At 37.8% G+C, this 27,649-nt stretch overlaps 1 protein-coding gene across 2 annotated transcripts in view; it reads right to left on the bottom strand.

The window, feature by feature from the left end:
• Window positions 1–20,236: 20,236 nt before the first annotated feature.
• The window catches only part of kiaa1549la (KIAA1549-like a), a 90,911-nt gene continuing 83,498 nt past the window's right edge, over window positions 20,237–27,649 (bottom strand). For both annotated transcript variants that reach the window (XM_032586315.1, XM_032586316.1), the window contains 4 exons: window positions 27,328–27,479; window positions 27,095–27,249; window positions 25,587–25,657; window positions 20,237–24,510 (listed from right to left, as the gene is read on the bottom strand). In XM_032586315.1, coding sequence (XP_032442206.1) covers window positions 25,628–25,657; window positions 27,095–27,249; window positions 27,328–27,479 — 337 coding nt within the window. In that variant the 3' untranslated portion in view covers window positions 20,237–24,510; window positions 25,587–25,627. The remainder of the gene's footprint in view (window positions 24,511–25,586; window positions 25,658–27,094; window positions 27,250–27,327; window positions 27,480–27,649) is intronic.

Genomic DNA, 27,649 nt, shown 5'->3' with positions numbered 1-27,649 from the left:
AACTCATTACTTTGCTGAACTCTGAACAGTTCAAATGATTAATCTGGTTATTATGGGAGCCCTGCTGCTTGACAGGATACTTATCAATTTAAAGTCCAAAATCACACACTGTAAGAGCAACGCTAATGGTTTGGGCCATTAGCCAGTTTGAGCTAATGGCCCAAACCGGTCACCACAACAAGGTTACTTTTGCAAGATTAAACCAGTAGTGATAGAGCTGTGCAATCAGAGATGTTGAATGTTCTTAACCCTCTCAACCGCTTTGCCATTGTTTAACAACCCCTATAACAGCTGCAGTAAAGTTGCATGAAGAAACAATGGAGTTCTGTGTTTTATTCTTTTGCCTTTGCTTTGGTAAAAGATCTACAACATAGGTCTACATACTTGCCTTCTCAAACCGATTATACGCACATTCATTTTAACATTGTGAGTTCTTGTTATTGCTTTTTATTTCCACTGAAAAACAAATCTCTCTTGTTGGCAGACTGATAAGTTATTTTCTGTTTTGGAGAACTGGAGCTCAGCTGTATTTAAGACCACACTTTGGAATATCAACCAACTAATAAGGTTGTGTTAAAGATTTGAAAACCAGCAAAGTGACAGCAGAAGTCTTTCCTTTTTGTGTTATTTTGTTTAAAAGGTCTGTTTTTTGGATCCTTTGTATGTTTTTCTACATCAAGAAAGAGCAATTTTGGTCTACGGATACTTACAGTTTCCGTACCACAACAGAAGACTAAGCTTTATCTAGTCTGAAGATCTCAGGTGGAGTCTGCAGCCTTAGAATTTGTCAAAAATTAATCCTAAGTAGACTATCATTCTGTGCCTTGGTAAGTGAATATGCTTGCATTTGTGAGTGCCACTGCATAAATGCAACCTCTTGTTTAAAAGTTCGTTGAGTTCTTCATAACAAGAAAGGTGTTTTATACTGTTCAACAGGTCTTCCTGTTAATTTTGTTGCTGTTTTTTTCTTGTTAGTGATTCATTTCCCTATTTTTAAACTCTGAGCAGGTGATGGTGTTTGTATGTTCAAGTCAGGGGTATAAAAATCTGCAGAGTGAAAACAGATGAGTAGCAATCGGTCGCAGCTGTGATGGAGCATGAAAACAGAGGAACTAACGACTGAAAACACACAAAAGGTGAAGACAGAGACGAGAGAAGCAGTAACCAATCAGAATAAACAGAATAAACACAATCAGATGCAGAAAACTCTGAACAAAAAAGCAGAATGCATTGGAAAAAAATCAAATTTAACACAAAACCACACAAAACTCAAATCCAAAGAAAGAAGTATAAGGTTAAGTCTTAAAATGCAGGACTGCCAAGTAAAACAATAGCAAAAGTTAATTTCTGGCCCTTCAGAAGATGAATGGATTTTTTTTCCCTCCGCTGTAGCTGTAAGAGAAACCTTCATGTTTCCAAATGGTAGAGTACAGTGATAAGCGGGAGTTGTCTCTGTTTTGTGTTGATGTAACACCTTAAAGTTATTTCACACCATTGCATTAGTTCTGCACATAAATATTCTGTATGTGTTCAGGTATAAAACAAGACTGTATTCAGTCAGTACGTCTGCATACCAAATCAACAGGGTGGTACTAGATATCTTCAGTTTGCCTATGTGTGCAGTTGCACCCATTCTGGGGAAATGAAATCAGTAGCTGCTCAATGGACTTGAAAGCTTTCTGTACTGTTTCAAAGAGAAACTCTTTTTTTTTGGTTAGGAGAGCTTCCGTAAGAAAGTGCATGTTTACTTACTTCAATCTCACCCACCTAAACTGTATTGCAGAATCATTTGCAAAGCACAAGTACTTACGCTACACCTTTGCATATTTTTATCAGGTGGATACACACCTGGCCTTTTTTAATAAGAAGGTAGTCCATTTTCTGCTTACAACAATCGCCAATTATGCTCCTGTAGGATTTTACGGTTTTCTGGCTCTAGACATAATATTTACATGAGCTAAAAGTTTAAATCTTCAAAGAATCTGCATTCCACAATGTGATATGTGCAGTTAAATTGAACTCCTTCTATTTTGCTGTGTAACATCTATTTAAACATCTACTGTTTTACTGTAAAAACAAAACAGTATAGTCAAAGTCTGTTGTTTGCTGACTTAAGTTTTTATTTTAAAATAAACTATAGTGGCCTATTTTTTTCTTGTACTAAACCACAATAGAACTGCTCCAGTTAATCCTATTGTGATTTTTGTTTTCCATAGTGCCTGTTTATTCACAGTCCTAAGTAAGATTTTCTACTCCACTTTTGGATCAATACTTGGGGACGTGCCCAGCAATAAAAGATGGAACTCATTTGTACTACATTTTAGTTAACCGTCTTGGGGCAACATTGCATGATGCAGGAGAAGGCTACTTTTTAAGAAAAGAAAAACACATATCTGGCCTTCCGGCCAACTAAGAATAGTTGCTCTGATTCTGGGGAAATGAAATCAGTAGCTGCTTAAGGAATAATCTTTTCTAGATTCGTCTTTTAAAATAAGTGAATAGTAATACATGAGCTTTATTTTATTCTTTGACGTATACCAACAGCACCTTCAGTAATGTTAATTATTCACTTTGACTTCACATACAAAGCCAAAAAAATATAAAGGGTATTGAAGTGAAAGACCCAAGGCTTTGCCTTGATTTATTCATTCAATAGGCAGCAAGATGATCATTTTTCTCCATTTGGCTGCATTAGCCCTTGGAGGAAAAACTATTTAAGTGCCAGTAAACAAGATATAGAGAGTGGTGTGGAAGAAAAAACAACCTAAGAGATGGACCTCATTCCACCTGATATGATTGCAGTGCTCACAACGTATGGCAAGCCAGATGAAACACACATCTTTTTCTTCATTTCAGTACAACTTTTGTCCCCTTGGAGACATTATCCGCTACTCACATCTGCTAAACAATAATCTAATTTCTTCATCTTACCATTAGGAAACAAATGAGTAACTTCCTCTGACTTGTACATGCTGGTGGAAAAGAGGAGCACCGAATATGCAAGGCTGATAATAAAAGAAAGCATTAGCAAGAGGAACTGCCTTCTGGACTTACCAGTTTATTCAGGCTGCATGAGCTCATATCTCACTCTTAAATCCATAATTCAACATATTGGTTAGGGGAAGATGAATGAAAGAAATTGTCTTTATTAAATTGCTCTTCCTACAAAGAGAGAAAATCCAAAGGTCACATAGTTAAGAGGTGGTAATAAAAATGATAAATTCTTAAGGCTATATTGGGGTTGCCCCTTTGAGTAGTTAAAAGGTCTGTCTCATTTCTCTGGGATGACTTTAACTTTATGTGTGGCATGCAACTACACATTTTCTCACTTATTTGGGGGATAAATAAGAGACTAACAAAGACGGCTAAGGCCAGGTTGCAAAGATTGTGTGATGACATAATCAGTATCGAAACTGCTGAATGACGTCATGACCTACATAATCTATATTTTTGAACAAAATATGATGAATGATTGAGCAATATTCCTTGTTGTAGCTGTGAACATCAATTAATTTATTTTAACCTCGCTGAACTGAATTTAATCTAGCTCCTCCTAAGAATAAACTGGCATAACACTGTCTAGTATGCATGTGAAAAGCTTTATTGTGGGCCCTTGTTAAACGTATTACTACTTCTTCTTCATCTTTTTTACTGAAAAAAGAGAATAGAGCTCCACTTAAAAGAAATATTAAATTTGTTACATGTAATCAAATTAAGTTTGTCAAACTTTCTTTATTTACACTTGAATAAACTTAATTTGATTACTTGTAACAAATTAACTCAATTTATTTCATTTGGATCACTTGCGTTTTGCAGTGTTTGGGTTATTTGCTTTCAGAAGCTCAGATGTCTTTTATTGGGGTATTTACTGTATGTGATAGATGAAGACAAATTTGGGAATATTTGTGAGTGAGAATAAAAAAGAATGCATGTTTTATTCTATGCCTATACACCCCCTTAGTCAATACATAGAAGCAGCTTTCACTGGAATCACTGTCTTTTGGAGTATATACCAGCTTTACACAAATAAAGCTTAAAATTTCTTGTTTGCAACAATGTTCAGTGACAGTCAAAGAGTCGTCATCTGTGAACGTTTTAAATCTTTCAATAAATTCTCAGTTGGATGAAGTCTAGACTTTGACAAGGTCATCTAAGCACATGAATATGCTTCGACTTAAACCACTCCATGTAGTTCTGACTGCATGTTTACCTGCTGAAAGGTGAACATCTGCCCTGTTATCTATTACAGCCAATTTTCTACATCACTTCTCCCATATTCTCATCTATGAATATGGGAGCTGAAGGAAAGAATCTCCACAGCACAATGTTGCAACCACCATGTTTTGCATTTCGCATGTTTAATTTTGTTCTCACTTGGTCAGAGCACTTTGCTTCTTCCAAATGTCCCATACACAGAGTGCAGCCACCAACCTTTCATCACTTTCATGTTACTGTGGAGATGGATATGAGTACTTTTCTTCCTGCTTTTAGTCCTCCATATTTCACAAGCTTTTCAGATCCCATCACAATTTTCCTGAAAGTAATTACATATTATCTGCTTTGATTAGGTTGAATCACTCTGTTGAAATTTTTTTCCCAATTTTGATTTCCCCTTTTCCAGCTGACCATCATTCTATGCATACTGATTATTTTTTTTACAAGTGTGCATTATTTTAAGTTAGAAATAAAGATGTGCAGTATTATGTTAATGTTTTTGCAAAAAAAAAAAAAAAAAACTCTCAGTCAGGCCTTAAATTAAGCACATTTTATAGCTAAAGCAGATGTTTGGCAGGTAAATGGGCTCACAGGGGAGGTAGATGCTTGAGGCGGTGAGTCGGTGAAGCAAATTAAAAGTAATTGACATGAAGAAAAAAAATCCTCTTAGAAAACGAATTTGAGAGTCATTATGTATGTTCTGTAAATGAGCATATGTGCAGCCTAAAAGTTAACATTTAGCTTAGAAAATGCACAGCTAAATGTTTAATTCCTCTCAATATTGATGGACTGTTCTGCTTATATCCTACAAATATAAAAAAGCTACTAAATAAGTGGGTAAGTTAATGAGCTGATGCATTTACAAGTTTTTGAGTGTTTTTGGAATTCAAAAAGATTTCTTGTCTTTATTTCCTTTTTAAAAGTTAAGAGACCTAGAAATGTCCTTAAGGACTTTCTGTTGAATGTCACTGCTGAACCTGTTCTTTATTTCCAAAGTTTGAAGCAGCCTTCAAAAACTGAGCTTTTCTCAGGAAGTGAAATTGGATCTAAAAATGAAGCTGAGCGATGCCTTCACACCTGTAGGCAGTTATCAAATAACCCAGTAATTCAGGGTTTGCCATGTGAAATCTCGCTACAAAACGGTGCATTGAAAGGGCTTGGTGAGAAATTCACAGAGCGCACAGACAAACTATTGAAAGATGTAGACAACACACGAGTGGTGATGCAGTGAGAGTACGCACGGTCCCGATGACAGTTGTCCCAACAAAAACCTCATTTGAAACTTCCTCACAGCAGGCCGTGTTTGAAGTGTGCAGAGCAGCTGGATGAGAGGGATTAGTTCAGGGAACGAGTGGTGTGGACAGATGACAATAAAATTGAGCACTTTGGCTCCAGTCAGTAAATCTGTGGTGAGGGGAAGAACGGAGCACTCTCTGAATAAAAGAACATCTTGGCGGTTGGTGCACACGGGGATTGGAAATGTTCATCTGCGAGGTGCCAGGGCCCAGATGGACAGAAAACAATTTACACGACAGGATCTCATTTTATGTCAGCAAAACAAGGAATCAGCAGAAAAACAGGGCGATTTTTCATTTTCATTTTTCAGAACAATGGGCAAGACATGAGATGTACGAGCCAACCCTCAGCTTCTGAGCAGTGAAGAACGCTACTGGCAAAACCTTCAGCTGAACGCCCAAAGAAAATTAGCAGCAGAAACTTATAAACAGATTTATAGCTGGCTGGAATATCCCAACATTACAAATAAACAAATTCATCATTGCAAAACAATATTTTAATTTTAATTTTAGTTAATGACTAAACTAATAACATTATTTTTAAAACATTTAAGTTGAACTCATTACTTTGGATGACTGTATATTGTGTAAATTCACTGAATATAATCAGTATAATATTAGTTGGATGGTTAGCATGAATTAAATCAAACTATAAGACACTGTGATCTACCTCAGTTTTGGAAAAGATTGTATACAAGAAGTGACTTTAAATGAAAGTAAACAAATCTGACAAGTACATGAGCTATACTGCAGAAAATATAATTCAAGTTAGATAAAGGTACATGCATACCCATTAAGCCATTTCTTTTGAATCTTTTACTTTTTATTTGTCTAATAATCTGAAAAGTGTGATGGTCATATGCATTTAATGCAGAAGTAGACTTCTGAAAAAGTTAGCAGAAGTCTACTTAATAAACACCCAGAAGTTTTATATTTTTCCCAGCTTTTTGCTTATTGTTCATCTTTATGTTCCTCCATTAGTCTCTATGACTTTCACTCCTCCCAGCCAAGCTAATAAACTGTTTACCTTCCTGCTATTCTTTGCACAGACCTTCAAATTCTCAAACAAAACTATTTTATGTACAGCATAAAAAAGGCTTTTTTTTTGTTTCACTTATTAAAACTGTATGTGTGAATTTATTTATAGTTGTATAGTTTTTTCATCTTGGACTCTTGCTAAAGCTGTATAATTAATCATTACTATTTTTAGTATTTATTATTATTGCTCACTTCTAGTGTGCGCTCATTTGTCATTTGAACAATCACTTTGTGGCTAATACACAGAAATCTCAGACAAATATAAGATTACTTTATTCCATTCTATAAAAGGATTGTGTTCATGTTCAGTACAAGGACAATCGTCAATGAGGTTGGTTGGTTTTGTAAGCAAGAGCCAGATTGTGATGAGCTTGTTCATTATTTTTTTCCTCAATGTAAGAAGTGCTCCTTTTTTACACCTGACATGATATAACCTTTCCGAAAAATAATAATCAATTAAAAACAAAAACCATTGAAAGCATTTAGAGCTTTAATTAAAATTTTGAAATCATTGAACAGTTTTATTTTGAAACACTTGCTTGTATTGATGATTAAAGAATGTTTTCTCCTCACGTGTGTGTGTGGCAGCAGTTCTTACTGTCATCAATGTGACATGTCTCAGTTTCTACCCCTCTGTCTTCTTTCTCCTGTCCCACATTTCACCCTGCCTCCTGAAACATCCATAAACCAATGTGATAATGTCACTGATATTGATGCGCCCCCACCGGGAAGGCTGTGAAGATTAACTAGACAGTGAGACGGGGTGAGAAAGACACGTGAGGGAGGCGGGAGAGGAGCTGCAAAAGTGAATTACCCACAGCAGCTCAGACTGAGAGAGGACAGCGAACAGAAACAGCAGAGACGGAAAGGAGGGAACAGAGTTCATGTGGTTCAGAGGAAAAATCCATGCCAATGGGATACAACTCCCTTTGGTCTCTTGAGGGAATCCACTGACTTCCTTCCTGCAATTACAGGGCCTCGTTTCCTCTCTTAATCCATCTGAATGTTTGTTTGTGTCTGGTTTGGTTGTGCTACGTATTAGTGCTCTCTCATAAAAAAGCCACCCTCCTCTGTACTAAAGCCCTCATTACTGGCAGTAGGTTTTTGTGCTTTTCTTCTCTGCTGGCAACTGGAGTCTTTTTTTGTTTGTTTGTTTGTTTTTGTTTTGGTCAGTATGATTGACTTTGCAATGTGGAAAACACCAAATAAATACTCACTACACTCGTGAGATAAAAGAGGAAGAATATTCCAATTAAGAAGAAGCGGCTCACACTGACAATTATGATAATTTAATCCAAGCAACTACAACTGCTATTTGATGGACACCCTCATGTCAACTAGATCACATGAGATTTTTGTTGAAAATCAAGATTGTATTGGGACAAATTTACAGTTTGCTGAGCTCTGAATTACCAGTACATTCTCTAACTTCAGGATTTTATGTAAGAGATCAACAAAACGTGGAATACGATTGTGAAGGGGAAAGAAATGATGTATGGCTTTCAAAATTTCAACAGATGAAAATGAAATGTATTTTTTGGATGTTTTCTCTATCCCCCTGAGCCCATACTGTGCAGAACCACCTTCTGCTGCTGTTTGAAATCTCTAATGGTAGGTGTGTCTCCACCAGTTTATACAATGATTAATATTTTACCCATTTGTCTTTGGGAAATAGTTCATGCTCAGAATGCAAGGAGAACAATCACATTTCAAGTCTTGCTACAGATTTCTAATTTGATCTCGGTCTAGACTATGACTCAGTCATTCTAACACATTAATAAGCTTTAATCCAAAGTATTTTACTGGAGCTATTGTTCTCTTGAAAGGTGAACCTCAGCCCCAGTCTTCTGCAGTCTCAGTATTTAGCATCCATAGGCTGAGCATTTCATAAAGTAGAACATTTTTTGTACCAAAGTAAAAAAAAAAGAAAGAAAGAAAGCTTTTATAATATTAAAGCCATTTGAAGTGTGTTTGACAGGGCCATGTAAAACCTTTAGCCCAGAAATAGTTGCAATTTTCATCACAGTTAATTTAATATGTCTGCTCACAAAAAAAAAACTCCTGGACAGACTCAGAAGACATTGGTGTATAAAGTTGACCTATCACTGGAGGTGAGGAATACTTTCTCTGATGGGTAGCCTCATTTCTGTAACTGCGAAATTACCTCTGAATCACAGACCAGCCGCTGAATGGACATTATTGCACCCAGAGAGCCTCAGTTTATCATTCAGGACACAACAGCCAAATCCACATGATACTGACGACACAGGAGAGCTGCAAGACTTTTCCTTCAGATCTCTATTTTCCTCCCAGTGGCTCACAAGGTTCTAACAAGCTGTCGAGATTCATGTTTCTGTGTTGTGGTTCTCAGTAGTGTTTGTATTAAGACGAATTTAGTAATTTTATCTAAGTAACATCAGGTTTTCTGTAAGTTGTTTCTTCCTATTCATCAGGTTGATACTTGATATGGAGAACAGTATCATTGGTCTCGATTCAACTCTGATTTATTTTTAGTCCACTTCAAATGGCCAGAGGTTTTTAGATAACCCTTTAAAGTGGTCTTGTTTAGCCATTCTCTTGCCATTTTAAGTTTTTCTTTATATTTTTGCTGCAATATAATATATCAGAGCTTTTCTCATAAACTTACAGTAATGCAATGGTTAAAATAACAGGGTAAAACATTCAGGAATAACTAATGAAATTTATTTTTAAAGAAAACATATAATCTAAAAAGCAGCTCTCTAGCATTAAGAGTCTGATGCATTGGCCACTTTATTATCTAATGAAACAGAGTTCTAGATGAACAGGGATGGTTTTATATTCTGCTTTGTCTGCTTGACAAAACACTAGAAATACTGAATACAAAGAATCTAAAGACCAGACTAGATTGCAATAAATCTGAAGGTTGTGCACACAAATTGATGGCGAAACTGATCAATGTTGGAACTATTCATTTAGTCTTGTACTGTAATACATCCCATGTAGGCAGGTGGGGGAAATTATGACAATTCTAAGGGCCCCTGAACAACAGGGGGCCCTCCGCAATTTATTCATTTATTTTTTGTTCATAGAAATTTAGAAAAAAAATGGGGCCCTGTCAATTACAAAATTCATCATATTGTATTTTCAAAGATTGTTTTTAGCAGTAAACATTTCATGTTCCCACTCCCAGACCAAAAAACACACACCTGAACCCCCCTGGATCTGCATGAAATGGTTCGTTCCTGCTTGGAGCTTGACGGTGATGATGTTCAGCAGCAGTCAGTAGAAAACAAGAACAACTGTGGCTGTTACTATGCTGCTAAGGAAAATGATAAAATCAATAGAGTCAGTCAGCAGCATCTGTAACCCACGTCCCTCCTGACCCGTCCTCTCCTGATTGAATTTAAAGCTGCAATTTGTAACTTTCATTAAAAAAAATTGTTTGTTTTTCACATATTTATTAAAACTGTCATTATGTTGTGACAGTATGATATAAAAGATAATCTGTGAAAAATCTATTTCCTCTGCTTTCTCAGAGTGCTAGAAACAACCAATCAGTGGCAGGAGAGTTTTAGCGCTGTCAATCACAATCTCATGTGGCTGCTCATCCCTATGCTGCAGCTAGCATAGCCTGTTGTAAATGCTTAGTCTAGTTAGCATAGCTACCAGATAAACAATTTTCCTGTAATAAGTTGCTTCTCCACCATTAGCACTTTTAGCAGTGAATGAATGAAGTTGATTGACAGCACTAAGACCCTCTTCCTGGTTCTGATTGGTTGTTTTGGCCGGAATGTTGCATTACTTTATCTAGCAATAGTAATTCACGGAGGAAATTGATTGCTTTCACAGATTGTCTGTCTCGTAACAAACTGTCACGACATGGTGACAGCTTTAACAAATATGGAGAAAACATATTTTTTTATTAAAGCTTGAATAAAATGCAACTACATAGCATTTTTTGAGAAGTCTGGATTGCTTCATGTATATTTTACATGTTGCCTATGACTGTTGCCGGTGGGGAGAGACATTTCAGTAAGCTAAAACTAATAGAAAAAGTTTAAGAAACAGTATGCATACAGTATGCAAACTGTTGGATGTAAAATTCATGAGCAGTAAATATTGTGCTAGTATCAGTATTGGACCAAAGAAAGCAAGGCAGTTGCAAGCCTTTAAAATTGTGACGCTTTTGATGGGTCAGATAGACTCAAAAAATTGTAAGAGCAGCTGGGTGGGGGGGCCCAATTAAATTTTTTGTCAGGGGGTCCAAGATTCCTGGCAGCGCCCCTGCATGTAGGATAGTACAATACTGCTGGGTAAGCATATGAGTCACTGGGTAAACTGCATCAAGAAAATAAAGATTTTGAAACACATCTTGCTTCCATCAAAATAAATCCAAGAACAAGTAAAAATAAAGTCTGTGGCATCTTTCAGTATGGAAAGGGTTAAAACACCCTTTCTAAGGCGATAGGGCTTCCAGTAAACAAACTGCTGCTGTTCACAGTTGGAGTAAATGCAGTGCCGTGGTGAACCTTCCCTTAAGTGGCCAGCCAAGCACCATTACTCCAAGAGCACATGGAGGATTCATCCAGTGTGTCACAAAACACAGAACACCAGTTTGTGACGTTGAGCCCAAGCACATTAGAGATATGTGGAGGGCAGTTATCAATAGTATACCATCAAGTCCTTGTCTGAATGTCTCAGAAAACCTAAATTAAAGTTGTGGAGTGGTCTAGTAAAGGTCTATTTGTAATTTTGTGGCTCACAAAAACCCATTCAACAGAAGAGTGGGCCAAAATTGCTGCAGAGCAACATAAAAGACTACCAAAAGTCGATGGCAGACAGAACCGCCTATAAGATTTACGTGGGTGTTACTTTTCACATAAAATAGATGATATTTTGAAAGCTTTATTCCCTTACTAAATGAAAGTAAGGGAAGATCTTTGTTGAAAAATCTGCATTTTGTGTTTACAGATTATTTGTTGAGTATTAAAATTTGCTTGATGATCCAAAGCATTTAGTTGAAAATGAAATGAAAAACCAGATGAAATCTGTAAGTTGCTTCTAACTTTTCACTGCTCTCTATTATTGCAACCAAAGAGCTCAGACAGCAGTTTTTCCTCCTGTGATGCTCATTATTTTATACACAAAATCATAACACTTTCGGTTTCTATCGTTCTTCACCTCACAGACACCGATCAGTGGAAGAGTGTGTGTGCTGTTTTTGTCATTTCATTTACAGCTTCAGCGGTGATAGATGGTGAGTCTTCTCTCTGTGCTATTGCAAATAACTGCTTTTCTTCTGCACTTTGCTTCTGACAAACTAGATTTGTGACAGAAAGCATGATGCAAATGTGGAAAATAGCACCTCTTCCATCAGCCTAAAGCTTGTTAAATCAAAATTGTTTAACCTTAAATGTCACTGTTTAAAAATATGTTGTTTTTTTTGTCAGTGAAAGTTTGATTTGCTCATGCAGAATTTGTGTAAAGTTTAATATCAAATGCAAACATTTGCAGCTCAGGTGGATTTTGTGTTTGCATTCGGTGCTCAATTTCTTCAGAAGGCCTTGATCAACAGATTTCAAAAACCCCTTAACAGATCAAATAACCTTTTTAAAATATTAAATGGGTTTAAAATTATAGGCTGATTTTCACCCATTCTACGTCTGACTCTAAATGTCACACAAAATTGCCTTCACTGATCGGCTACTAATTTAACCTTTCAACTTCTTTGGGCCTTTGAAGTCGTGTCAGAGTATGAGGTAATAAGAAGCAATAATCTGACACCAATTACCATGATTACACCCCCTCCTTGGTGTCAGAATACTGGCTGCACAAGGGTAGAAGGAGAAAATAAAGTGTTGATAAATGGAGAGAGAGGTGGAAGAACAGAGGAGTGACAAATGAAAACAGAATGCATGAACATGGATGGAGGAGAGAGGCAGCCCCTCAGGGACATCACGGGGAAATATGGCTGTTTTATACAGCGCTGTCAGGAGCGGATAGATTGGCAGTAACACACAGTCAGGCAGGCGAGGTGTGCTGAGTGATGGCCGCAAACAAAACTACGACTTTTCTTCATAAATTCACCAAAATTCTAAGTTCTGTGCAAAAGTCAGCTGAAAAAGTTTGACTGGACTTCGGCAAAAATTGCCTCATATGTCTTCCAAACAGAGATGTGTGGAATCAGAGGATGCTGTGGTGTGGAGAAGTGTTTACCCGCTTTCTGAGTCCCTAAATACTTTGCACTTTTGTCACACTTGAGAGTTTCAGAACATCAAACCACATATACATATTAGTCGAAGACAATACAGGTATGCACAAAATAAAACTCTCTATGAAGAAGGGAGAAAAAAACAAAGGAAAACAGGAATCATTTAGCTGCTTGGAATTTGATGCACCTGATATGACTGACTATAGCCCCTTGAGTTGCTGCAGAATTACACACTCGCACAAAATCAGTGGATAAGGATTCTTCTGAACTCAGGGTAAAGTATTATTGCGCTGACATTTTTCTATTATTCTATTATATTAAAACCTTTAATATAATGTAATATTCAGTAAACCACAGCATGCTATTATATCAAAGTTTCAACATATTAAGGTTCCCTGTTTCTCTAAGTGAACTGTGCATTGCCATCTACTGGAAAATTATGGCATTTGGGATTTTCTTGTTAGCTAAAGAAACCTTAGAGCAGCTGAGAGAGTTTGAGCAGATCCTCCAGGAATCACAGCTGAGCCTTCTAAGTTGCAAAATGTGAAATGTCCTCATTATTTCTGCATGATTTTTTTCAGCTTGGTCAAAGTCGAACGGTTTCAATTAATAGTTTTCTTAAAGCAAAATGAAGTGATTCAGTCCTGAACGTCGGTGAAGTTTGACAAACAAAAGCAAAAACTCACCGTGTTTTGTAAAATTTACTTTTTTGACCTTTACATCATGTTATGATGTCATTCCCTCATCAAAAACATACCTGGAGCGTTGCTTTGATTCTTTCATGCATGTTTAAGAAATCCTTGAATTTCCTGTGGCAACCATTTGGTTTGTAAGACGCTTGGGGGAACCCAGCGCCACCTGCAGTTTTCCAAGCCGAGTGTCCGTGTTACAGAGTACAATAAGAGAAGTGGTCTCTCCTTTAGACTGCGCTGCTGAACTTTTGTTGTGATTTGTTCATAAAAATTTGAATTGATAAATATACTTTGGGAAAAAAAACAATAACAGATTCAGACTTGGTCAACGTGAATTTATCAAGTGCAACATTTCAAAATTCTTGTACATATGGTGATATTTTTTAAAACGTCATGGGGATCAAATAATGTATTGATTTTCTTCCTACAGCTTAAAATTTACTGCCACATAAAAAATATACTGTATTGTGGCTTTAATGAATTTGCAGGCACTGTCAGGGATGTGTTTGACTGAAGCAAGGATAGGAAGTCAAGCTCTCTCTGTGTGCCTCCCAGATTTTCTGCCAAGGTCATCACATGACTGAGACTGAAAAATGTGGCTACTTTCTGCAGAAGAGATGATGGCTTAACTATAGGAAGAATGGTGTTGCATTGAGAGTTTGAGCTGTGCACTGTGGAGAAACTTTATAAAGCAAAACTATTGACAGAACAACCCACACAGGCTTAAAGCGAGGAGGAGAGAGAAAATTTGAAGCCGAAAGGATTACTCAGATCATCCAAATCTGAGGTGGCTGCTTTGAATCTGATAGTTTTATTTCAGGAGTTGTTTTCTAAGGATGGATGAGTCCTTCATCATAAGAAATAGAAGCGTTTCACAGCTCATCTGAACTTCAACAACACTAAACACCCTTATGGCTCAATAAAACAAGACATTTTTTTATTCATATTTTATAGGTTTTGTTGTTTGTCTTGGTTTTCTTGTGTTCTTTGCCTCAATAAAGCTCTCAGTATGTACTGAGTTACAACTTCTCTATATCTTCACTTTATTTGGCTTTTGTCTGTTGTTATTTCTGTCACTTCTATGTTATTTCACTTTTTGTATTCTCACGCTCTTTCTTTAACACACTCACATTTGATTCGTTGTACTTCTCAAAGTATGTAGACTCTGAAAAGTTGACCAGGACATTCTATTTATGGTTTTGTTTTTCTATTTTTCAGGGCAGAATCGTTCTGTGCAGTCTTTATAAAAGTCAGACAGCTCTTAAAAAACACATCAACAAATTATATCACAAACAAAGAAACTATTCATATAGTGACTGACATCATGCGAACTGACCTAAACATAAATAATGCAATGTTTAGCCAATAAGAAAAAATATTGGTAAAATACCACACCAAATTAAATGTAAGGGGAAAAATACATCTACTAAATAGCAAAACACACAGCTATTTGATTAAAACAATGAAGAGAATGATAGATATATTACATTCCAACAAAAGAGAAACTGCTTACTTAAAAAAGATGTTCAATTTTATCAAAACTCAAAAATTCAAGCAATAGTCTTTGCATCATTTTCTGTCATATGCACAGGACTTTGTTCAGGTTGTTGAGTGTGAGCATTCCTACCTCCTCTGATTGCAGGGTGTGACTGGCAGGTGAGCTTCCTCACAGCTGGTGCTCATCAAGCCCAATCAGCAAAAGGAAGTTAAAAAGGAGCAGATTCCATGAGACAGACACCAGATTGTTTGGAGAACAATCCTAGTTCCCGCGTCCCTCTGGGAACCATTCCCTCTGCCTCCTTGTCCTCAGCGTTTAGAGAACCTGCAAACGCACCAGAAGATTTCGTCCTTCAATTTCCTGACTACTCTTCTGTTCTTCTCCTCATCCTACCACAGAACTCAACAGCCTGTCCCCTCCAACGTTCCACCGTCCTCCTCATCATCTGCTGGAAGAAAAAACAAAACCACCACAAACACAAATGGCAGCAGCCACCATCTGCTGATATCACCTTCTTCATTTAATTCTACCAACTCATCTAATATGACGTCCAGGATTTGACTTCCAAACAAAGAATTAGTTTTCTCTACAATAAACTGTTCAAACTCTCAAAAAATAAAAACAAAATTCAACTACACTGCAGACAGAAATGCAACCCTATGTGAAAGGTAATCAGTCTATGTTTCACCCACTGACTGCTGAAGATTGGCACCAGCAATTCCTTCAAACCACCTTTTGATCCTACAAGACCTAGAAGTTAAGGAAAATGAGTTTTTACATGAACAATGACAACTAAATACGTATAAAAATGGAATAAAGCTGACCCTGTTAATAGACTATAAATAACTTATTTACAACATGTAATCCCATCAATATGTGCAAAATAAATCAGTTCAACATGACAGAATATATAATTATTTGACTGCTTTTATGAGGTTTTGGAGGTACTTTGCTGCAGGTTTTGTGAAATTCCTACAACTGAATGTAAGAACAAAGATCATGAAAAAATGCCAATATATTTTTTTAAATATTTTTAAAAGGTTGTGAAATTTCAGTGAAACAAACAACATAAAAGGAAGGTGACAGAGAAAATTCAATGCCGTTTTCTACCCAGTTCAACTTCAAATTGCAGTAATGCTAAAAACAAAAAACAATAGCCAAAATGCACAGAATTATTTCACAGCTGTCTGCAGAATCCTCTCTTGCACACAAAGCCATAATTATGGTCTTATTTTTTCTTATTAGCAGATAAGACTTTTATAATAATTCCCCAGAGAACCTACCTAAGCTTAGCACTAGCTAAGCAGCCTCTTCTCTCCTTCTACCAGTCTCTGTCTGTCCACCATCCTTCCTCCACTTCTTCATGGACAAAAAAAAGCAGCAAAAACAAGAAGCTCAGCAATCTGTAACAAGGGGCTCTGAAAAAGACGATGAGCTGGATTCGACACAGCCTTGACTGAGACAAAACAGGAGAAGCTCTGCCAGAGTTATTAATGCACTAGTTATTAACGCTCTCACACACAAAGTGTGTGAGAGCCTATTTCCTTTGAGCTGTGTAAGCCATGAAATCACATTGTGATCTCCAGCCGAGTATCATGCTCTTTTAATTCCTATTTGTTTGACTTAGAGAGATTAGGCATTAATTACAGGCTAGAGGAATCAACCACACATATAAAGCATACAGTGTGAATGAAGTAAGGCTTTTAAAATTGGAGTCTTCACAGCAGCGAGGCCGAAGGTGTACAGAGAGCTGAGACAGCATTGACTAACGGGGCTCGCTCTCACACACACGTCCCCCCGCACGCACACACACCGGGCTTAACTGCTGGCTAAAAGCTGCTGTTCTGGGCGAAATCTGTCGGGTTTTAGCTGATTTTAACATCAACTTCCCTCATGAGAACAGAGAGGATTAGTATGAGGAAGACAAGCTGACCAAAGCCAAGACAAGATGAATTTCACAAACACAAAGCACCTGAGCAAGCACTGCAGGCTTCGCATTTACCCAGAGTCTGCTAAAGCCTCCAGCAGGGCTTTCTGGTGCTTTGGACTTAATGTTAGACCATCTCCATTTATCTGAAGACAACACAGTACCATGCAAGTACATCACAATGAATTAGACTATATATAATAAAGGAATACTTTTATTTGAGTAATTATCTTAAAGAGGTATTAGCTATAGTGAATCCCAAAGTGTTCTAAAAAAATGCAATGGACAATAAGTGGACCACTCACAGTCCATGATGGTATTTCCGTCTGGAGAGACTCAGACGGAGAAAGACAGCGATTAAAAAGGTTTATTGACATGCGTAAATTAAAGTTCCTTGGCGTTCGGGCCCCGGCCGAGGACATCGAGCTGTGAATTACAATAAGCCCGGATGAGCATTCCTGAGGCTGATTAGGAATGTTATCCCCGGGGCTCGTACCCTGGTGGTGGAGATCGGAGAAGGACGGGTGCCCGAAGAGCCAGGAGAGTGGAGGTGGAGAAGGAGCGGAGGTGGGCTGGGCGCAGCTGGAAAGCGGAAGGATGGAGGTCCTTATCAACTGAAGCTTGGTCGGTGATTGGCCGTGACGTGGCTTGGTCCGGCGTTGATAGGTCGATGACGATGAGCGAGACGCGCCATTACCGTATTTTTCAGACTATAAGCCGCTACTTTATCCCCAAGCTTTGAACGATGCGGCCTATAGGCCGGTGCGACTTATATATCTACGTTTCCAGTTATTTAAAAAAAAAAATGTAGATGCGGCTTATAGCAAGGTGTGCTCCATAGTCCGGAAAGTAGGGTACTCCTTTTGTTATTTGACAACTTCTCGCTACAGAGCAAACATTCAGGTAATCCTTCCACGTTGGCAATGAATGCAAATGATTCGGTCCAAGAATTGTAGAATCTCTCCTCAGCTAATTTCCTCTTTTCCCCTTTGCTCTCCACGGCCCACCACGCACCCGTCGGTATGTTTACAACAGCCACCTGCCTCGCACCCCGCCCAGCTGAAAGAAACGTCACAGGCTTTGACGCAAATCTTCGTTGACAGAAATGTTGAAATTTAATATTTATGCTACACATTTTTATAGCATTGGAAAATGTTAAGAATGATTGTGTCGTGTTTGTCCTCCTACAGAAGCCATATTAAAACAAAAAATATATTTACCACCTCCATCTTTTTTCAATTTTTAAAGATTTTTGAAAAAGCTCCAGAGAGCCAGCCGCGGGTTGCTGACCCCTGGCCTAGATAAATATAGCAGCTAGTGTTTGGGGAAATTTGTTCTAATTTCATCCGAACAACAGGAAAAGTAAAAAATACAATCCAATGATTTCGGTTCCAAATCATGGAGTCATCATTTTCCCCCAACTTAAAAGAGAGAAATAAATTTGTCTCAATCCAAATAATTTTCAAATAATTTCAGAGTGTCTTTGTGATTTTCATTGGCAGTGATCTTCAAAGGTATTCTTGGGGTTGTGACAATTTGTTGTCATGAATTTTATCTAACAAATAATACAAAAGACTAACAGAATCTTCTTTTCTCAATCAAACTAAAGAAATGTGGCTTTAGTTTGAGTGAGCGTCTGCCTCCCTCTGGTGGTCATACTGAACCGTTCACTACTAATAATGTCTCATTTCAGCTATAATCTACAGTATGTACATGTACATCTCCATAAATTATCATTGAAAAGTTAATTTAAGAAATTTAGTTTAAACAGTAAAACTCCTTTTTATACATATAAACAGAGAGATCACTTTCCAAGTAGTTCGTAGCACGTGCAAATAATCTAATTGACAGTTCAGCTCTGCAGAGTCACATTATGGTGTATAATGATAGAAATTTACTGCATTAATGTAATGCAGCTTTCTACCATAACATAATGCTCAAAGAACCGCCCACAAAAAAATCTGTTTTCCGGAAATTTAAATAATAACACTGGAACATTAACGGGAATCTTGAATTCAGAAATGCCAGCCTACTGAAAAGTATAATCATGTTCATCATAAGCACCCATTACTTTGTCAGAGCTGGTTTTGCATGAATTACTGCATCAGTGAAGTGCGGCATGAAGGTAATCAGACTGCGGCTCTGCTAAGGTGTAATGGAAGGCCAGGTTGCTTTGCAGCAGCCTTCGGCTCATCTGCACTGCTGGGTCTTCTTCCTGAAAATACTCCATATATTTACAGGGATTTAGATCATTTGGGTTCGAAGGCTATTGAAGGATGATGATACTGGAGACATTCAACTTGGTATTAACAGGTATTACCTTACAGATATTATCTCCAGTTGCAAAATAAAATCTGTATAAATTTGTCTCTGAGCTTGAAGTGCTCAAAAGTTTCCTGGTTTTGCACTGATTTTAGATTTAATAGAAAACAGTGGACCAACACCATCATCAGTGACTAGAAACACACTTAATCTCAAGCTCCTTAGATTCTACGCTTTTCTATTCTTCCTCCAAATTGTGGGACTTCAATCTCCAGATGAAATGCTATGTTTCTGCACTGTTCTGTGACTGCACAGGAACAGTGCAGTCACAGTTCTATTTAGCCCAGCCACGGTGTCCTGTCATGGCAATCGAGGTACAGTTCTTCTATCCCATGAGGTCTGTGTGTGGTGACGTTGCAAATTCCCCCTTTTGTTGCTTGAGCAATTCTCTTACCACACTTTTTACTTCCACTCACTGGACACTGGACAAAGTGCAAAACAATGACCTTTTGTGGGTTTCCCTCAATTTGGAGTCTTTTCCATGAACATGTGTGCAAAATGTGACCACTAAATACAATTTCTGCTTTATAAAGGAGCTGTACATCATGTTATAATGTTTTACCCTTATTAAAAACGTACCTGGACTGTTGCCATGATTCTTTCATGCATGTTTGAAAAATCGTTTAATCTCCCATGGCAACCATTCAGTTGTGAAAACACCTGGGTGAACATAGCACCGCCTTCCAGATGCACCTCCTCCACAGAGCTGTAGTTTCACAGAGCACCCTTCCCCTGTGACTCCCTCTATTCAGCTCCTTCAGACTAGCCAGCAGCAATTAGCAAACACCAGGTGGAACTGCACACCTGCTGAGCTCATTACAGTATATGAGCTAATAGAGGAGAGATGTTGTGATGACTTCCTTGAGGAAGAGTACCAGAAAGAGCAAAAGTTTTTTTAAAGCGACAGAGGCCCAATTTCAAGCCATTAAATTACATAGTAAAATTTCTTCAGATTTTCATTTCACGTCAAAATCAGCTAAATTGACAACTAACTAAAGATTTTAAACTTATCACTCTGTGTGTGACAGGAATGACTGAAAAAACAACCAAAACATCCCAGTTTAATCATCATTTGTATTTATTGTTTAAATTCACCAACGTTTTCAGCTTAAACTACATCCAAGAGCATTCATATCGCCACTGTGAGCTTAACACCAAAGTGACGAGAGTGTGACATCATCGGCGCCATCATGACATCACAGCATCATGAAGGGGTTCAAATTAATACCAATGCCATCCTGAAGCCCATCGACAATCAAAGTATCTAACAGTCACTCGTGTGGTGAGCGAAACATTGCACATAAACTTCCAGCCGAGCTCCAACTCTCTTTCAAACTGCTGCTTTAAAAAACAAAACCATGTAAAAAAAGAAACACTAACCAAGTTTCGTTAAATAAAAAACATGAAAGGAAGGTTTTTTTTCTCCTTCTTTCTCTTGTCTTTAACTACATGAGTCTGTACAGTGGGTATGATTTTAAAAATACAATGGCAGTTCTAAATGTCCTGATGATGACAAGGTAACAGTACTGTGCGTGCTTAAAGTTCGACCATCTCATCAGTTTGCTTTCTCTTACTATTTTTCATGTCCGCAGTGGGAGAGTGGGGGGGAAAAAGCAGCTTCCTTCACATAAAATCCTTTACACAGCATCTTTATAAGTAATGTGGAACTATTTTTTAAAAATTTTAAAATAGAATTGTTTAAAAAAAAAAGGCAATTTCCACAGCCAGCATCAAGAAAAAACAAAAGCAATTTCAAAATGACAATTATTTCTTTCTTTTCACCCATTTCAGTGGTTTCAGTGCAGATTTAGAAGCTAGCAAAATTTTAAAATTGACATTCAATACAAGTTATTGTTGAGCTGATCCTAAGATTAATCTGTTATTAAGAAGAAAAGGAAGACTCCCTCTATTCAGTTTTGATTTCAGGTGTGTAAATTTACAAAGACAAAGTGCTTTCTCTAGCCACTTCATAGGACCACAACATCAAAATGAAAATGACACCTTCGGATCGCGTTTTGTTTCTCTCTGAATAGCTAGACACTATTGCAGGTCAGCTGAATGTCACTGTTGTATAATTGTGACTTCCTCAGCTCAGTAGATTACACATAGCATTAGCTTTGCTCTAGTTGGTCTCTTTTTCTCTGTTAACATCGTCCTTTCAATAAAAGTGTCCTACCATCTATCTAAACCTGTGTATATATACTAATTTCAGATTTTGTGCCTCAGCATTTCAGTTATTTGGTATCATTTACTTTGACACAAGACTGTTTTATGGTCACTAAGGGATGTTAATATATGGCTATAACCTCCTTTACTAACATCTAAATGATGAGAAGCCGTAAATACAGAGTGCTTAAAGAATTTTAGTTCTTCACTAAAAATAATACATTTTAGATATTCTCGGTAATAAAATATTGCATTATTCCCACTATTTTATGGCTATTACTGCTGATGATGTGCCAGGAATATTGTTGACAATAGTTGTGTTAGTTTTGTCATGAGATGCCAGTGGCCAGTACTACGAAGCAGGGTTAGATGCTTATTGAGAAAATTCTGAGTTTAAATCAAGGGTTCTTTGTACTACAAGCTTTCTTCTTGTTTAACCATTTATGCATCATTAGATTTTTACATATACCCAAATTAATATATACTTAACTTCCACTTGAGCCATTAACAACCTTCTGGCTTAATTCTGTCTGGAAGAACACCCAAACTGAACTGAGACCAAGAACAAGTTTCTGTTTCCTAATCATCACCTTTAGGTCTGACTAAAATCTGCAGTGACCCACCTGAACAATCTAAATGCCTCCTGAAGAACAGATTTGTGGTCAGGGTAGACAAGGATGAAGCTATGTCAGTTTTACAGATACTGTACAGAAACTGTAAAACTATTTTAGATAGTCTGGTTTGCAGGCAGAAACAATTTGGTTTAGGTTGTGTTTTGTTGCAGAAGCTTTGTGTTATTCTACACTGTCCTTTGCAAAAGCAGATTTTTATGTGATTTGGATCATTGTCCTATAAGAACACCCAATAATATAGTAGTACAAAACGCCTCGCTGTGGATTTGAGGCAAAGTTGAAGGATTTATAGGCTGTTGCCCCCTTCTTTCATTCACTTTTCCTAATGCACCAGCATCACTGCAGGGAGGCAGCCCACCAATGTGGTTGACCCATGGAAACGTTTTCTTAGGACTGAAAGGATAACTTGGTTCCTGAGATGTTCATGCACAACCTAGACATTTTTTTTATTCATCTAAAAAGGAACAGCTTGGGTCTTCTTCCAGCTCTTGTTGCAGTGGTGTGACATCCAAAAAACTTTAACAAACCCAGAGCTTCTTCAGCTCATAAAGGTGGATTCTGCAGTTGTTTAAAAATGGTTCAAAGAGATTCTACAAACTTATGTCAATCAACAATTCCCTTTTCTAAAGATCTTTCTGGGACTTTCACATTTTTCTGACTTATGGTCAATCCAAGGACTTCTGTCAAATCCAAAAGAAACTACTGGCTGATGATGATGAGCAACAACCAGACATTAGTAGGCCTTGGTGTTTTCAAATTAAAAGAGGTTCTAGACCCTTTACCACTATTTATTGAATGATTTAGATGAATTTATGTATGTTTTTTTAATATTTGTTGAGATAAAATCCAGAAGTAGAGATTATTCTTGTTTTCAAAACATCATTGAAATTGTATGTTGTATAATAATTCTACTATGGAGTTTTAACAATTTATAAAGTAGTTAACTACCAAATTGCATTGCACGAGGAGTGATCCCAATTCTAATTTATAGCTGCCAAATCTCTAAAAGAAAACCTGCTTCGTAGTACAGATGATGTTGAAATGTGTGCAGCCTTCAGAAAGCCAGAGGGCCACAAAAACCCTCTGACCATTCTTCAACATAAACACCAAGAAACTAAGAAGAAGGAAAATGGCATCAGAATAATGTCCAGCAAAGTTTCCTTCCCACACTGCTTGCATAAATCTCTTCATTAAATCATCTGCTATTTACAACAATGCATGTGATTCTCATCATGTCTGGCTCCAACCAGTCTTTTGAACCATGTCCTAAAACACAATCCAAATATTAAACCCGTCCTCATTTGGACAAAAGTAACAAAAAGTCTGAGTTTTTTTTGTTTTTTTTTTATACAGTAGAATACGGTTGACAACTTTCAAGTAAAACAGCTGAATACTGATGTGTTCACACAGCAGAGGAGACTTGGTTCAAACTACAACTGAAAATCATCCTAACGAAGCGTCATTCATGTTATCCACAGCGCTCAACGTTGAGGACAAATCTCAGAACGGTTGTATGATTTCAGTTTGACCAATGTGACAAGAAACGGACAAAAACGTCATCAACAAATGATGGACAGAACATTGTGACTAATTCTTCTTTTCATTACTGAATCTACTGAAGGAAAATGTTAAACAATTATTTTTCAAAAGTATAGAAAAGCCATCATAACACGTACAACTAAGCCGCTGATTTCTCTGCCTCAAAGAATGGAGCATATTTCTTGCTTGAAATATTGTGAGTGAATAAGCAACACCCACGGTTTTGTTTTGAATAGTAATCCATTGATAATATTCAATGCGGGAAAAAAAAGAAAGACAAAAAGCACACAAATATCCAAAAACTAAAATTGAGACAGCTGAGGATCAGAGATTTTTTTTTGTCGTTGTTGTTCATCTTTTTTCCCTTAATTTTTTCCTTACTCAAGTTTAAAATACATATATTTACCAGCTGTATAAGATTTACAGAGGAATTTGAATTCATCAAAAAAAAGCACAGTTTTACGTCAGTTCAGCATTCCTGGCTTTGTGGTGGACCTCGAGTCCAGGACAGTTCCAGTCCAGCCCAGTCCAGTCCAGACCGGCCTGGTCCAGTGCCACGGAGTAGTAATGGCCATTGCTGGGGCAGTAACGTACTGACAACTGTGTGCCATCGTGTGCTGGGAAGATGGCAAATAATTGCTAGAGTTTGTCACACTGTGCTGTACTCACTCTGTTCTTTCACACTGCAGGAAGCTCAGCGCAGCTCAGCTTCACCAACCAGTGTGGGGGGCTTTTGCCTGTACAGCAGTGGGCACTGCAGAAGAGTTAAAGGGGCCTGAGCAGAATACAGAGGCCAGGGGTTGCTCAAAATTTATGGCTGAGGGTCTCACTTGTAAAGATATTAAAGAGAAGAAAGTGAAAGATTTCCTGGAGCAAAGGAACTAACTTCGCTCTCAGGTTCGTAGATGAGACGGAGGTCAGAGGAGACGAGGGTCGATGAAGCCGGAGAGTGCCTTCAGAGGGAAAGAGGTCAGCTATGTGGTAAAGAGATACCTGCAGGAAGCAAAAAGATGAAATAAAGCTGTGAGAAAACAGAAAGGGGTGCAAACAAAATCCAAGTTTCAACAATCAATAGTACTGTGCAGAGATTTTTAACCACTTTACTTTGCTTGCACTTTGTTTCCTATTAACCAAACCCTCTTTGACTCTTCAAAAGTGGTCTTGATCAATCAGTCTAGTTTATAAAAGTCTTTTCCCAGTTTTCTTTATAAGACTCTTTATAAGACTTTCAGCTTTTCAGTACAGTACTGTCAATTGAATCTATGCTAAGTAAAATTTGCCTTTTGTTGAAATTCCAGCTGCAAACTTTTTAGTGAATAGATTGAGAAAACTGTGGCATTTTTTATGGCATTTCATAAAAAGGGTCTTTTAACTGAAATGAACTGAATTGAGCCACAGGAACATTAATGCAGGTTTGAAACCGAGACTCTTCAGAGCCTTGATATACTGTTAACAGGTCTGTGTGTAGTCCAGAGTATTCTTCATCGTCTGTCGGTTTTCTGCCACGCAGAAATTTTAAGCTGACCTTTAAACTGACATCCAGCCACAGGATGCTGCAGGTGCAGCTTTGGCTCTGAGCTCAATAACAGCAAAGATTAAACGGTGTCAGCCTCCAAGCTGCTCTGCAGTCTGACCTGAACAACATCACATGAGCCATGTGATGTTGTCACTGTCTGGGTCAACTGACCAATCTTTACCAACTGCGAAAGCAAAAAGTACCGCATATTGTAGAACTATTCCTTATACTTTCTGTTTACACCCTTCATCCTCCAAACCACATTCCGAGTCAAAATGTGCAGTTTTAGACAAGTGAAATCAATTTGTAAGTTAAATGATTGGACACATGTAGTAAAAAAACTATTTGGAGAGAGTAATTATTCAAATGCTGAACCAAAACCTGCCGTTTAAAGTTGTCTCAAACGATTACAGGACATTTTCTAACTACCTCTAGTGGCTTTAAACCATAAATTAATTGTATGAATGTAATAAAATCAACAATTTTTCATCTGTACAATAAGGACAAAACAGCTTCTTTTACAAAGAAAAATAGCAGCGGAGAGCTGACCAACCGATTCAGAGTGTTTCTGCTCGGTGACACCGGTGGCCATCTTCAGCAGATGGTCTCCAGGTGGCGAGAGTTCTGCAGAGATCAGGAAAAAAGCAAAGGAAGACATAAAAGATGTTGCCACACAATGAAAAATCCTTTCACATTTCTGCACATAACTTTCTGTTTAGAAGAAATGAAAATATACAATGTCATGTAAAAGTATTCACCCCCTTGCAGATTTCTTCAGATTTTTTTTGTTTTCTTTGTTTCGGACCATCAAATGTATTTTTACAATTAGACAAAGATAATCGTATTAAACACAAAAGCAGCTTGTCAAGTGATTCTCATTTTTTATGCGAGAAAAGTATGTGGAAAGTACATGGAAAATGAATTTACCACTAGTCCAATAACTGCCACCCCTGTCAACAAGTCTTTTTCATCATTTGGGGGATTATTGGTCCACTCTTACTTGCATAAGAGTTAAAGGCTTTGACATGTTCAAGGTCACGCCAAAGCCTCACAATCAGATTTAAGTACAGACTTTGACTAGGTCACTCCAAAACAGTATTGTTTTTACCCATTTAAGGGTGAACTTGTCAGACTGCTTATCCTGCTGCATAATGCAAGCGTGCTACTAAGGTCACAAAGTACCAGTGAACATTTCCCTTCCGAATTGTTGAGGAGAAAGAAGAATAGATGGTTTTGCTTCTATGACTGCTTCGTCACAGTACTGAAGCAAAAAATGTACCCCAGATTATCTCACTTATCATAGTGCATCATGTTTTTGGTACGATGTTTGTTTTCTTAAATTCTGCATTTGTTTTATGCAAGATGACATGGGTTTACACCTTACAAAATGTCAGACATCTCTTTGTTTTCTCTTTGGTCAGCTGTAGCTTTGTCCTTTTATCCCTCTCATGGATGCCAGTTTTGCCCAGTCTCTTTGTGCTTGAGTCATGATCACTGACCTTACCTGAGGCATGTGAAGCCCACAGTGCTTCAGATGTTGCTATGGGTTCCAATGTGACCACCTGGATGAGTCATCTGCTCCTAGGAGGGGTTACTGCTGCTCCATGCTTTCACCATTTGTACACAAAGGTCCTGGCTGATGTTCATTGGTATCCCAAACTTGTTCCCTAACCCTCTCCAGGCTGATGGATGTCAGTGCCTTTGTTTTTCATCTATTCTTTAATTTTGTTGGATTAGGGCATGATGTGTTGTTTCCTGAGATCATTTAGCCAACTTCATGTTGTCACACAGGCGCTACGATAGATTTCTTTATTCTAAAGGTTTGTTATTAACATGGATGTTGCACAGTTTATTTAACATTTGTCTGTAACTTTTTTGTCATATGTCTGAGTGGCTTGAACTTAAAAACAGTTTCTTGTATTTACACAGCTTACATTTATTATTACATATGTTATTACATTTATTTTACCATCTGAAATATTTAAGTGTGACAGTAAAGGCAAAAACACAACCAGTCTATAGCCTGGGAAATACTTTTTCACATCACTGTATGCATCTTACAGGTGTGTCGTTCCACTGCCGTGGTAAATCTTCAGGTTCGGGTGGATAGGACATCCAGGAGGGACTCCGATATGAGGACGGTGGAGACATGACGAAGTAGTCTGAGTAACCCGGACGGTTGGCTGATATAGCATAGACAGCTGTGATTGGGTTTCCTGTTAGGATGACATTAATATTGAAAACAAACCACTCTCCTGTCCCCAGTGTTTCAACATGCTAATGCTGTGTCTTGCCTGAGTAGGTGCTGATGGACTGATCTACAGTGACAGCAGGGAACGGTGTCCTAGAGAGCGGCAGGTAGGGGGCGCCGTTGTGCTGCTGGGTCTGCAGATCTGATGCTTCAGACACACGGGGCTTCAGACTCACATCGGGGGTAGAGCTGTTACTGCAGAAGATACATTGATTTCAACTCCAAACAGAAAAAAAACCCCATAAAACAATCAGCAGCACCAAACTAGAGCTTATCTAGTTTAAATACGCTGCACGCTTCTGCTGTGAAACATAACAATGTGCTTATGAACATGACAAGTATATAAAATGGATATAAAGCTATAT

The sequence above is a fragment of the Xiphophorus hellerii genome, chromosome 2, assembly GCF_003331165.1.
Source record: "Xiphophorus hellerii strain 12219 chromosome 2, Xiphophorus_hellerii-4.1, whole genome shotgun sequence".
Taxonomy (NCBI): Eukaryota; Metazoa; Chordata; class Actinopteri; order Cyprinodontiformes; family Poeciliidae; genus Xiphophorus; species Xiphophorus hellerii.
This window is presented reverse-complemented; position numbering and strand designations above follow the sequence as displayed.